This window comes from Halichoeres trimaculatus, unplaced genomic scaffold, assembly GCF_033239565.1.
Source record: "Halichoeres trimaculatus isolate MK-OKI-2021-1 unplaced genomic scaffold, fHalTri1.1 fHalTri1_scaffold_7, whole genome shotgun sequence".
In the NCBI taxonomy this organism is placed as follows: Eukaryota; Metazoa; Chordata; class Actinopteri; order Labriformes; family Labridae; genus Halichoeres; species Halichoeres trimaculatus.
The window spans coordinates 28447491-28461006 of NW_027437185.1; the positions used below are offsets into that span (position 1 = coordinate 28447491).

Sequence of the window (13516 nt, forward strand, 5' to 3'; positions counted from 1 at the left end):
GCAGGAGAGACACACCTGCTTGTCTGATTTGACCAGAAACAGATCAGTTAGAGTCTGACAAAATCTTTTTTAGTGTGAAACCCAGGTAGGAAAGTTTAACCCTCGGAAAATCCAACACTTCATTTTATCCTTAGTGATACTACATCATGTATGTGTGTCTGAGTCACATTATAGTTCAAATTCATGACGCTAGAACTAGACAGAAGAAAAAATAAAATCCACTTATAAAATTACCAGGATCTCACCAACTGAATGTAGATGATAAATTAAACATAAAACATATTTTTTGACTTTACAGCTTTTCTGGTTCTTCAGTTCGAACATATATTACGCAGAGCGTGCCTTCTTGATTAGACTCATAGGAAACAGACTGTTTGATCTGACAGTGCCTCCTGGTGGATATATTGAGTAGTAGTAGTTAAAGCCACACACACGGTTTCATTTTTCCAATCTGAAGCACACAAAGCAGCCTGCTTAACAAGATTGACAAGATGACTGCATAGAACAATGTAGAGTGAATTTTTGGTGCATTGTATAGATCCCTGCATTAAGGATTTCCACACTCAACAGTGTTTATGATATACACTACAATTGGGCTGTGCACAGGCTACTTGCATAAAGCTAAAGCTCTACACATTCTGCAGAAACTCAAGAACTCTTACAGGTGGGGGGTTTAAATAAATGTGTTTATCTTAATGTGGTAAATGAGCTTCATGAACATCCAGAGTTCAAAAAACAAATCATAGGACATGAGACTAAAGCAAAGTTGTGAAATGGTACATAAAAGGAAAAAATGGTGCATAGAAGTAGTCCATAATGCAGGATAACAAATACTTGGGACTAAAAATGTTGTTTGCAGGTCTAAACAGTCTTAAACATCTTCAAAAAAAAAAAAAAAAAAAAAAAAACATCCTGATAAAAATCCAGATCCTGATCCTGTCATTAAAAAAAAAAAAAAAAACATATTTTCCTTACATCACCCCCCAATGGAGAAAATTTTCCTTGGCCAGAAGCAGAGTTTTCTGATGTTTATGCAACACTTAACACTGCAGAAAATGGACCATGAATCACCTGGTACCAATAGAAAACTGAGGGACAGGTGAGGTTTGGTTTCATGAGTCTGCAATAATGATGCAAGGATGTTTGACCACTTATAGTGACTGATTTTTTCAGGAAACCACTAAAAGAAAAATTTTGCCAAACAGAGCATTCACATGCTACTTTCATGGTAAGTAGATATGCCAGTCAGAGCTGCTGGCATTTTAGTTTTTCACGGCGTTAAATTTGGCAAATTTGACTTTGATGTAGTTTTAACAAGTGGAGCAATGAAACAAAACATTTTTTCAAGTAGAAGTGATTTTATTTCTATTGTTCCTACACATAGTCAGACAGTAAGAAAAGTACAGGAGAAGAAGGCTATCTGTTTTCATAAAACAACAAAATCAAACTACTCTCCCCATGGTTAAGGGAAAACAGAAGACATCTGTCAGTAAATCTGAACAAACATGATACATTTGACCTATTGTGTTAGTACATTATTGTAGTGTAAAGTGTAATGAAGCTAGTTCTCTGTAGGAACTGATGGAAGTATCTCTATTGGAGCCACTTATCTTTACTTTTAACCTCAAATGCAAGAATGAAGCAAACATGGCTATAGAATTATCCAAATTTAGGGAATGTACTTTGATTTACTCTGGGAAGATTAGTAGTGTCTAATTTTATGACATTTTTCACAAACAGGAGAAAGGGTTTTGGCTGTAAGATGGAAAATGTAATGTCTGATGTCAAATAAAAGAAAGCAATTGAAATACAAAGACAATTTTTAAAATGTTCTGAAAAACATTATTTTACACTGCTTTACTAAAAAGAGGTGTGTCAGGACATGTTGATAGACTGATGATTTTTTAAGCCAAGCCACCACATTAGAGGAGAAAAAATAACACCTTTTCGTTGTACTTTTTCCCCGGGTGCTCACTATTTATTATTTGCATTTTGTCTTCATCGCCCAAACATACTCCCTAGGTTTGTCTCTGTAAATTGCTAGATAGATCTACAGCAAAGGGGATTATTGTGCGTGTAAGCTCTGAGGGAGGAGATGTTGGCCCATCCAGTCAGGAAAAGAACTTCAATTTCAGCATGAATCTTCACTTCACATAAGCAGCAATGATTTCCTGAGGACAGTACACAGAAATTAAAAAAAAAAATAAGAAACCCACAGACACTGAGGAATAATATCTTCCATTTGGATTCAGACTGGATTTACAGATGCAGAAAGGGATCTTTTGCATGCATTTTTTTATTTTGCTTGGCAACATATACAAATGAATAGATGTAAATCTAACACCAACATGTTACCTGTTCTACAACAGAGAAGATTTCTTCATTTAGAGCCATTGTACTTGACCTCCTTTCCACATTTCTCCAGTGTCTCCTGTAAAAACTTCACATCTTTGTCAGACTCGATCCAAACCAATTTGTTGGACAGATCAATCCCAAAGTCTTTCACTCCTGAACACAAAGAGAACAAATCAAAGCCATGGCTACAGCCATTAAGCATAATGTAGTATGAATAAAAAAATAAAGACCACTTGGGCCTTTGTGTACACAAATGACCAAAAGAAGTCTTTAACTGTGTAAATTCATCATGAACTGTGGTTACTCCTTATGATGAACCAAGTGTTAAAGAATCACTTTAAAAGCTTAAAATACAACAAGAGAAGTAGATTTAATTAGCCTTCTCTGAGTGTTTGTATACATGTGTAAAAGATTTGTGTGTAGATTATCTGTGTGCTCTAAGAGGTTCTCTGAGCTTGTGCCAATACAAAAAATGTGTAAGCTTCCTAACAGGATGGAGGAATATCCAACATGGTGACAGGATCATGAGTTGATTAATAGAATCATCAGCACAGTAGAAACTGTAACAGCCATTTACGGTGTACATTTTACTGAATCACAGCAAGAGGGTTGTAAGGAATTTGCTTTGGGGGCAGGGTAGACTTCTTGTTGTCATTTCAGTGCCGTTCATAAGGAAAACTAGTGTTGCTGAGGCACATGGCCTTTACTTGACATCCTCAAATAAAAAGAAACCCAAACCACATCAGGTGACATGTTTGCTGACTCATTGTGAGTCAGTGTGATAAATCATGTGGAACCCATAAAAGCTTTCAAATTGCACTGATACTTTAACAAAACACTGCAGTGGGATGTTTACATTTAGGAGCCTGTTGGAACCACCTGTTTTGGCTTTAAGAATGACTGTAATAATGCTTTATTTGTATTTATTTGCATGTCATTATATCTAGCTGATGCTAAAAGAAAAGATATGTCAAATAGTTTTAATTCAAACTTGAGGTAACTCTAGACTTAAATACAGCTAAAACAATGCATTTTTAGAGCTACTAGCTGTGACAAATACTCTTCTGGCAGAGAACACAATGTCCTCAAGGACTTTTTCCTTTCAGGTCTCACCTTCTACTTTCTTGAGGATTCTGGTGACAGCTCCTGAGCATCCTTCACACGTCATTGCAACCTCAAACTCGTGCCTCTGTTGAAGACAGAATTAGAAATGTTATCAACATAATCTTACTGCAGTTACACTTGATTCATTTCCTTATTGAGATAGCCAGTACTGTGACATCTCTATATCATAATGCTAATTGCATTGGAAAGATATTCCTAGAACCAACACTTCGAAATAACAAACATGTCATGTGGCCAGATGATATGGGCAAATGTGGGCCGGTTCAAATTTGAAAATATTGGAGTGATTATATATAATCCTAAAATTAGATTCCGGTATTAGTCGAGTTTAAGAAGCATCTCAATATTTATTAAAACAATCGTGGTTATCATTTCGAAACTGTAAAACGCCACTATCAATGAATCACGAATACGACTTAAATGGGTTTTGAGTATCACGATTCAAACATTTTGAAATTTGCTCAAGAAGGCCACAACTGTTATTTTTTTCATTTATTTATTTATTTATTTAATTATTTATTTTTTCATTGCCGGTGTTATAGAGGGATCAATTGGATCAACGTATTCGAAATAAATGATTGAGGTGGGCGAACCGTCATGTCCGGAAGTGGGATTAGAAAGTGATAACTGCTACCTCTTTCATTTGTGATAATTAACAACTATTAGCTCGACTCATGTTTATACAAGAATAAAATTGATGAATTTGAATTTGATTGTTTTGTTACGTGGTATCTAACAGATAATTCCGAAATAAGAGGCGACTTAAGTTTCAAAGCAAGAAAGCAGGCATACATCCTGCTTGGCACTACGCAGGAGAAAGCCAGAAGTGCTGTCCACGAAAAATACCACATTTTGGGTAAAAAATACCGTTGTTAACTTACCGTCATATTTGCAGAGATGTGGTCTAAACTAGGTCAGCTGTGGACTTCCCTCTCGGACTCAATCAAGTGCTATGAATTCCCCCAGAACGTCTACAAACGTGGAGCTTGTCACTGCAAAGCTAGTGGTTTTTGGTCACTTCTTCTTCTACGGTTGTCTCTCAACTTAAAGTAAGATGCACTTCCGCCACCTACTGTTTAGAAACCCATTTACGCCAAAATAAATTTATAAAATGTAAAAGTCATAACATTTATAAAATTTAAGTCATAATAATGATATACCGAATCCTAGTTATAAATGTATTTATTTTTGTATTTTTTTTATATTAATAAAGTGAAGATTGCTGTGTCAAAAAACGACAAAAAAACAACAACTCCTAAGTGGAGTTTTCAACAAAATAAATTAAAGCCTACTGAGATAAAAAAAAACAAAAAAACAAAAAAAACAGCAAACAAAGTAAAACAAATAAAAAATGGAAAAAAATCACAATGATGACCAAATAATGAAAAAAAGATAATAATAATAACAGAAAAGGAGTCATGCGTTAAGCCAAAAATCCTCAACTCTTAGTGAAATATCAATAATTTTTATTAATCAATATTACATCTGATTTCAACGTATCTAAAATTTAGTTGAATTTCAACACACAACAGTTTAGTGTGGTGTGTTGCCACCTTAATTTAAGGATGTGAAATTCGCAAAATAGACAAACTCGGGAGCATTGTCATCAGGTTGTGGTCTTGTGTTTGGAACCAGATTGTTTCTCAAGATATCTCGGCAATGTGGTCACTAACTAACAAGGGCTGGTTGGGGGTATTATTCTGATCTGAATCTATGGTAAACTCATATGGGTTTATTTTTAAAAAAAATATATTTAAAAAAATGATAGTTAATAAATAAGTAAAACAACGTTTATGGGTAAAACATCTAGGAATAAAGAGCTTGCGGCAGGGAAAGAAACCAAACTCTTCCAATCTTTTTTGTCCTTTATGTACAAGCTCTGCCCGTCGAAATTTGTTTTAATTTAACTGTGAAGCTTTTGTTTAACACTGTTTACGCTTTCATATTTTTCTGTATATCTCTAAAAAGTTCTGTTTTTCATAGTTAAAGCCTAAAATAAAAAGTGAAACAAATAGTCAGCAATACTTTGTATCTATGGCAACACCTCGTCTGACAGCACGACACAAAGCTTATTCAAGTCCTCCCCGGATACTTGAAATTCCTATGGCTTGAAATCGCTTATTCGCCCTGAATGTACAACCTCGATTGGATTCCGTCAAAAGAAGATTTATTTTTAGTGATCTGTCCTTTTTTTCATTACTTTTATTGGGTCTTCAAAGTTGACGACCTCAAAGTGTTTGATACAGAGAAAAGGAAGTCTGTTATTCCCGTTACAACCATTCCTCTGTGAGAGTCTAAGTTTAAACCTACATTTTCCGATTATTCTGACAACACAGCAACGCAGCATTACCGAAGAGGTCACGTGACCACGCCACTGACTCTTCAGTCGACTCCTGTTTTGCCTTCAATCGGTGCACTGTGGCCGCTCTGTATCCTCCTTGATATGGATCCGATATGAAAATAAGAGGTCTGCGGTGAGGTTAGGTTTAGCCTCTTGAGAAAACTGACCCGTGTGGCCAAGAAGAAGAGAGCGAATTCAAGGTTTCTCCGAGGCAGGTTGGTGTTGACACAAAGATGGCATCTGAACATATAGCTCGCTAGCCACGGCTACATAGATTGATGACACATAGCGTTAGCGAAACTGCTGCGTCTAGCAAAATAAAAGGCTCTGTCCCCACAAGTAACAGGTTATTACGAGCGTATAACTAGACTAGTATCATGTGATTATTTTTCCCCCATTTCAATTCCTCCAGTATGCGTGGGAGCCGTTTTCGGATACAAATAACAACTAAACCGCTTGTACACAGCCCTATTTAACTGCTTTCTTAGCACAACACAATTTATCATAAGCCCATTTGATGGTATAGTTTCCTGGACAGATCCCATCAGTGGTGTTTGTCTCGGTTTTCTGCTTATCTCTGCTTGACCATTGATGCGATGATGACCCTCACACGTCTCCTGGTCAAAGATTAGTCAAAAATAATGAGATCATTAGGTTTATCATGTACGTCTGCTGTGTGTAGGTGTTTGTGTCTGTGATAGGGAAACATGCACAGACACCTTTAGTTTATGTAAATAAAGGCTGAAGTGTTTGGCCGCACCCATGACATGCAGAAAATATGCTGTTTGTCAGTTTATCAGCTGTAAACACTGAACCCTGGATGTATGAATCCCAGCTTTCAGACCTATTATTGTAGAGTATATGATGCTATTGGTACCTGTTACGAAACTAAACTCAAGAAACAAATTCTGTTTTGCTACCTTGATGTCATGGCCAGATTGAAACACTGCATATAGAATATCCTGATACTATTTACATGGTGGGAATGATCTATGAAATAACAAAACAAAAAGAAAAGAACAGGCATTTCCTGCTTTCTGGCATGTTGCATTTCCTCATTAGCATGTCAGAAACCAGACTTACATAGTGTCAACCTCTGGTCTAAGAATGTGAAGTCTATGCAGAAGTGCTAAAAACTGAAGTTCTCCGGTATTATACTTGAAGCTGGCTGGAGAAACACAGACACCACATACACACCAATTTTTAAGAAGATACTTATACATGTTATTTCCATTGTTGTTTAACTTACAAATTTTGCCCAGAGAATGGCATGGGTGACTTGATTGACAGATGGAGGCCCTGTAGCTGTCTCAAAAGGCTAAAAACCCATCTTTTTGCCTTATCCTAGCTCAAACAAAACTTGGTTGAGTACAGTATTTGGAGCCTTGTTGACAATGGGCTTTAAAACCCTGCATCAGAAACAAATGGGTGATGTCATGGAGACTACAGTCTATGGTTGTAACTAGCAATAAAAAATATGAATTGGACAATAGCAGTCAGAGGGATAATTCTGGGAAAACTCTTATGGTTAAATGCTGGAAGTTTCAAGTCACCAATGTTATCCCAGTGTTTTACACCAGGTAGTTACAATGTGTAGCATTTCCATACAGACAGGAGAAAGCAACATTAAACTGTCCTGAGGGGAGTATTTTCTCCTCCACATCACGCTGCTTTGTTTGCTTTATCATTTGTTTACTTTGCACTAGAAGCAACAGACATGGTTAGATTCTTTACCAACTCTATGTTTCTTTAAGCGCAGTCCCACTATCGTAGAATCGCTCCATTACATTATGTTAGCTTTACATTGGGGTGTTTTGCTGGGTGGTGGTCCTGCAATTGTTGCATTGAGTTTGAGGTGCTTGGCAATTATGCTGCTTTTTTAAGGCAGGTTTAACAAACGGAACATCCATGGTCACTCTTGGTGTACCTGAAATGCCCCCACACTCCTGACTTCATTAGTTTCTTTAACGGATACATAAACGTAACTGCTCAGTCCTTCTGCCATGGATAAGCTATCATAATCCAGCTTCACAAGCAAAATGCAAGCTGGTTCACCACTCGTGACACTTTGTTTTCATTCATTGTGTAGATTGCATCAAACATATTGGAAAGGCTCCTTTTTGATGACAGAAACAGTGTAGTGGAAACAAAACAAGTGAAAATTGGACTAAACATATACTAAAATGAAGAATACCACCTTTTGCGGAAGTTTAATTTTATATCACCAAGTGGACATCTGCAATCTTTCCTGTGAACACAGCACAATGCTGATATACTTCTTTGTTTTTCATTTGTTTGATGGGCAGCTGTCAGTTTGTTCAGTGTGATATGATCTTAAAGCTGATAAAAGGATAATACACAGCACACTGTCAGTGTTTCCACAGTGGTTAGTTTAGTTTAGTCTACTCATGTCACGGTGGGGAAAAAGGCTAAGTAGCTTGTAATTTGAACACTTAGGCCGGCTTTAAGTTACGTTGTTGTTGATGTGGAAGTCACACTTCTTCTGTGAAAATGTTAGAAAGTAGAAGCAACAATAGTTCACAATGACAGGGAAGGTAACACCTCAGGGGCCCCTTGTTTGGTGAGAAGTTAGAGTCTTGAGTAAATACAGACAATCCAGTTTCTCCGATTGTGCTGAAGAGATGTCTCTGGGACCTCCAGGAAATGCAAACGATCTAGCTTCTTAAAAATGAAACAAAGTCCAGACTTTTCCGTTGACCTCGGAGCCGTGAATCAGCAGGTGGGCTGTAAAGCCGGTGTACAAATCCCTGTGTGATTAGAAAGAGAAGCAGCAACAACTCACAGCAGGCCATGACACATTCTCACAAACCCTGTGGCTGCTCTTACGCAACAGTGTAGTTAAGTGAGCTTTCCTCTCCTCAGAGACCATCCAACACTGCGTTAGGCTGACACGAAACAGTGATACCAAATCTTCTTTAATTCACAAACACACTTCCGATTACTAGAGAGAGTTTATTACACTGACCTGTTAGGAGTAAAAATGGGTGAAGTTTAAAGTTTCATGTTGAGATATTCAGAAATGTGTGAATCTTTATGAATTAGATAATCATCTTTTTTTTTAAAGACAGAAAACAGATTTCTTTTGGTGCTGTTTTTGTTATTTCTAATTAGGTTTTTTTTTTTTTTTTTTTTTTTTAACAAACTAGAGAATTAGTTGTTAAATTTAAATCTAAACCTTTTGTTCCAAATCCTTGGAAAAGTCCACCCACCCTGTAATAATCCCCCCAAAATCCAACAGCAAACAATCATTTGAAAATGTCTAATTTCATCTTTCTTTCAAATAAAAAAGCGTCACTGTCACAGAACAGAAAGAAAAGCTCAGCATGGTGACTGTAATATAGCTGACAGAAATAACAGACTCACCAGCAATTTGAAAAGCAGTGACGAGGAAACTGTTTAAATTATTTTCCAGCTGAATTGTCAGATGTTAGCAGGTTTTCATAAATTTTAGAACTTGCTTGCAGTATTTGTTCCTCTAAGGATGGACGCTGATGCAATTCTTTTCATTCCCTTTGGACATTTTTTGATGGGAAGCAGATGATTCAGAGATAAGATTCTGGAGAATTTCCGAACAATTAAAATATTGATACTCCCTGCCCCAGTTTTACCTATTTCTCTTCTATTAACCCACTTTTTTGCGATGTTGTTCACATATGTGAGGATTAATGTATTAGAGAGGTAACATCTGACTTCTAAAGTGGTATCAGTCAGCGTCGCCTCCTCTGTTAAACCTTGTTCCTCTCATGATAGATTTATTGGTGCTGATTTTCCTCTCTGTTTTTGTAGTGCACAGCTGTCAATGCTGGACTCCCTGATCTCTCAGCGTTAGGATCTGCGAGGCTGGGGGCGCAACACCCAGCCGACAACCAACCCATCACATCAAGATGATGGCTTCCAGTGATGTAGACATCCGAGGTGAAGGTAAGGACACCATTTTTTTGTCTTTGTGTCATATTCAGATCGTGATAGTAAGAGAAATATAAAAAAAAGTGCTGTGTGTAGAAACTTGAGCGATGGCTGTAATATTCTCAAGTAGACTCAGTGGGATTACATGTAATCCCAGTTGGCAGGATGACAGCGAATCATTAAAGCAGCTTTAATGTTTTTGGCGTGGCTGGTGAGTAAATTGGCTGGATGTCAAAACAAAAGATTAAAAATCTCACAGCTTTTGATGAATTTACAGTACCAGCAGAACAATTAGCACCACTTTTTTATCTTGTACAAATATTTTTCCACCTTAGTGTTTTCCTTTGTTGAGTTTTGTTTCTGTTCCTACCCTTGCTCCATAAGTCACTGCGTAACTCACATTTGACTGTCCTGCAAATTTGAGCTAATCTGACATGTTCTATTGTTTCATACCACATAAGTTACACACATCTTGCTCTCAAATTGTGTTTGCCTGAACTGGCGCCATGTTTACACCTATTGGTTAAACACAACCTGCAAATATTTACCCTGCAGTGGCGTCAGCTGGGTTTATAGCATCACTGTGAGGCACATACAGCTCAGTGTAATTCAGTGCTTTCATCAAAGGCTGTGTCTGGATTACCTTTCTTGCTGCTCCCGACTATCTATGGCTTATCAGTGACCAGTCTGAGGACGGGTCAGGTAGGTCAGGCTTGGTTCGGTTATGTTTGATACTTGAACTACCGAAATGGATATGGATGGACAGGTGTTCTGTTTCAGCTGCAGTTGACTGTCCAGCTTCTCATACAAAACCACAATATGAGGCTTTGTCACTGTATTCAACAAACTTCAAATATCAAGCAGCTGAAATCTGGTTTGGATCCAGAATAAGAAGATGTTATGCCATTTACTCTTGTGTGGTGGATGGAAAGTTGGCGGCTTCATGGGATGCCTTCTTCCTGACTTGTCTCTGTTATCACTGAATTACATGGAACTTAGTCTTTACTTTGGAGGTAGTGCTATCGCTCACTCAAAAAAATCAACTTGGTTTTGTCGAACACTACCTGAAGTTGCTGTAAACAGTCAAATGTGGTTTGCCAATTCTTGAATCAAACACCTACAGTACACCATAGAAGGGCTCATGCTCACAGGTAGGGATGGGTACCTTTCACATTTGAAACAATATGGTACCAATATCAATGTAGAAGCTAAAATAAGTTTAGCTGGTTTCCTTTTGTTGCAGTGTAGATGACTTAACTTTGATGACGTCATTGCCCTTTAATCATCCATGGATATGTGTTTTTTTTCTTCTACTTGTTATGTATGGCGGCGGGAATTAGAACAAAGTGCAGAGCAGAGTCTCAGAGTCAGAAGCTCAGATATTTTTGTTGCCCGTCGCCTTTTCATTGTCTCTTTTTATTATTCTACCAGCATTATTTGTTTAGTTTTCATCGAGTATTATTTTTTCACATTTTGCCTGAATTTATTATTGGCTCGTTTTGGATTTTGGATTTTTTGCACAATAAACCTTTTAAACTGATCACTGGACTTTTATTGAACTTTTTTGGACGTGTCACAAAGTAAGAGCTTCACCCAACGGCTGAGCAATAGTTAGACAGCCGCAACAATCGATATCAGTATCAGTATCTCTATTCAACGGTACCAATTTTTGGTACTTTGGGGTATGTTTGTTTGGTGATAAATATTGATTTGTATAATAATAAAAACACAAAGTTTTTCAATTTAGCATGCTGTGTTCATGTCCAATATGGAAAATTGCCTACTCTGTCACTCCCTCACAGCCACAAGGGTGCGTTCAAGTACCAAAACATGGTACTCTGTACTACAGACAGAATTTGGTCGGTGCCTTTAAAAGTACCTAATTCAGTCCCCATGCCTACTCATAGGGCAGAGTGTGGGGTAACAGAAGCTTAGGGAGAGTCAATAGTAACAACAGAATATTGGTTTGGTATTGGCAGAGAAGATTTAGCAGACTATTTAAATCCCACAAATGCATGTTTCTTTACAGAAGTGGCTTAATTTAAAAGTTAAAAAAACTTTATGATGGTATAAGAATTCTAAGATTTTTAACAGTAACCTGCTTTGTTGAAAAGACAAACATTTTAGCAAGTCTTGAAAAATCAAACTTGCAGCGATGATGAAGTTAGATTAATAAAGTATTAGTTTGTTGTGTGACCCATAAAAATCCTGTGTTTTAGAACTTTAATATAATATTCCCAGATTGAGCTGGCTCTGCTGAAATTCAAATTGAACTTTGCTCCCTATTAAACTTAATAAGTTTGTTGGGTAGTTCTCAGGAGTAGTGAGAAGGTCGAGTTCAGCCGTGAGATTTGAAACCACAAAGCTTTGTGATGTAAAGACTAGCAGCAGTTTCACTTCAGTATTAGTTTTCACACAGTGAGAAGACATTCAGTCGACTGATGCAACAAGGAACCCTGTTCTTCATCTCTCCTTGGCCTTCAGCTCTCCTCTGATGGTTAAAGGGTAACAAGAGTCACGAGAGACTCAAGGAAATTCCACTGAAGCCAGCAGCCTGGGCGCTGTTTCACATCAATAAACAGGCCTGTAGCAGAAGTTCAGTTAAGCTGCAGCGCTTTGGTTTAGGCACAGACCTTTGTCGGTTTTGCTTTGTACAGCCAAACAACCCAACAGTTGTCATGAGAATATTACAGTTAAAGGTTACTCAAGACACTTTTTGGTTGTTGCAGGAATCACTCACGGAAATTTAGTCACATGACATTGCTGATGTGCACAGGGGGAAGCAAATTATGATAAAACACCAAATCAAAACAGAAAAAGGAACCATCATACTGCTCAAGCACAGGAAGGATAAAAGTGCATTTTAAGACAAAATATACAAAATATAAACTTTTTGTTTCATATCTGAGTTGTATTTGTTCTCACCTGTTCACGTTCATTGTAATGTGAGACTCCATTTCTGATCATCACTGAAACAAATTCCCTTAAATTTACTTTTTTGTTTAAGTTTAAAAATCCCTTTTCCTCTAGACCTCTTGTTATTAACTGAAACATGTCCTCGTGATACAGGACACTGTGGGCTGGTAGAAGATCCTGTTTCAGCAACCGCCTTCAGCAAACACCCTTCGATACCTACTGTTTAACTATAAATGCAATTCAACAATCATTCAGGAGCTGTTTACAAAGCTGTTATTTGATTAACACCTTCTAAATGAACATTTAAGTGTATAGAAATAAAATCTGATCATCCTGATAATCACGTCAAATCTCAATTCTATGTGGCTGTTTTCATCCAGGAGTCCAGAAAATGTTTTTTAATGTGTATTAAATAAACTTAATTGCTCACAATTTCTGTTTCCTCACACTTTTATGTTTCCTCTCCAGCAGCTTCTTTATTCTCTGACCAAAATCCATCAGAAATGGATGCTCTTTGTCCCTCTCCACCTGGGCCCTCCAGACCTCAGCGTAACTATGAGAGGATCGGGGAAAGGACAGGAACTTCGTAAGTAATATAACTGTTAATATGCTACAGGAAACAGTAACAACACCCTCTACCTCTGCTTTAAAATTTGACAAAACAAGGCTGATGTGGTTTTAACTGATTGTGTGATTACTTTCTTCTCTTCTAGGTTTTGTCAGACTCTCATCCACTTATTAAAAGGGAACATCGGTACAGGGCTGCTGGGTCTGCCTCTGGCTGTCAAGAATGCAGGGCTAGTGGTGAGTACACAGAGCTCACATGACCAGACTGCAGATACAGAATTAGCT

The 13516-nt window shown here is 37.5% G+C and overlaps 2 protein-coding genes across 4 annotated transcripts in view; one reads left to right on the forward strand and one right to left on the reverse strand.

Moving 5' to 3' along the window:
• Nucleotides 1-1353: 1353 nt before the first annotated feature.
• On the reverse strand, nt 1354-4528 carry atox1 (antioxidant 1 copper chaperone). Its single transcript, XM_074674232.1, has 4 exons — nt 4362-4528; nt 3469-3544; nt 2356-2508; nt 1354-2171 (listed from the first exon to the last, which is right to left on the reverse strand). The coding sequence occupies exons 1-3, from the start codon at nt 4365-4367 to the stop codon at nt 2381-2383; spliced, it is 210 nt and encodes a 69-aa protein (XP_074530333.1). The 5' UTR covers nt 4368-4528; the 3' UTR covers nt 1354-2171; nt 2356-2380.
• Nucleotides 4529-5842: 1314 nt separating this feature from the next.
• Nucleotides 5843-13516, forward strand: part of slc36a1 (solute carrier family 36 member 1) — a 51099-nt gene continuing 43425 nt past the window's right edge. The window contains exons 1-4 of one of the 3 annotated variants that reach the window (XM_074674546.1): nt 5843-6036; nt 9629-9763; nt 13133-13250; nt 13378-13468. In XM_074674546.1, coding sequence (XP_074530647.1) covers nt 9727-9763; nt 13133-13250; nt 13378-13468 — 246 coding nt within the window. In that variant the 5' untranslated portion in view covers nt 5843-6036; nt 9629-9726. Of the gene's footprint in view, nt 6037-9628; nt 9764-13132; nt 13251-13377; nt 13469-13516 lie in introns of those variants that run through there. The other 2 variants (XM_074674548.1, XM_074674549.1) reach the window with 2 other exon arrangements.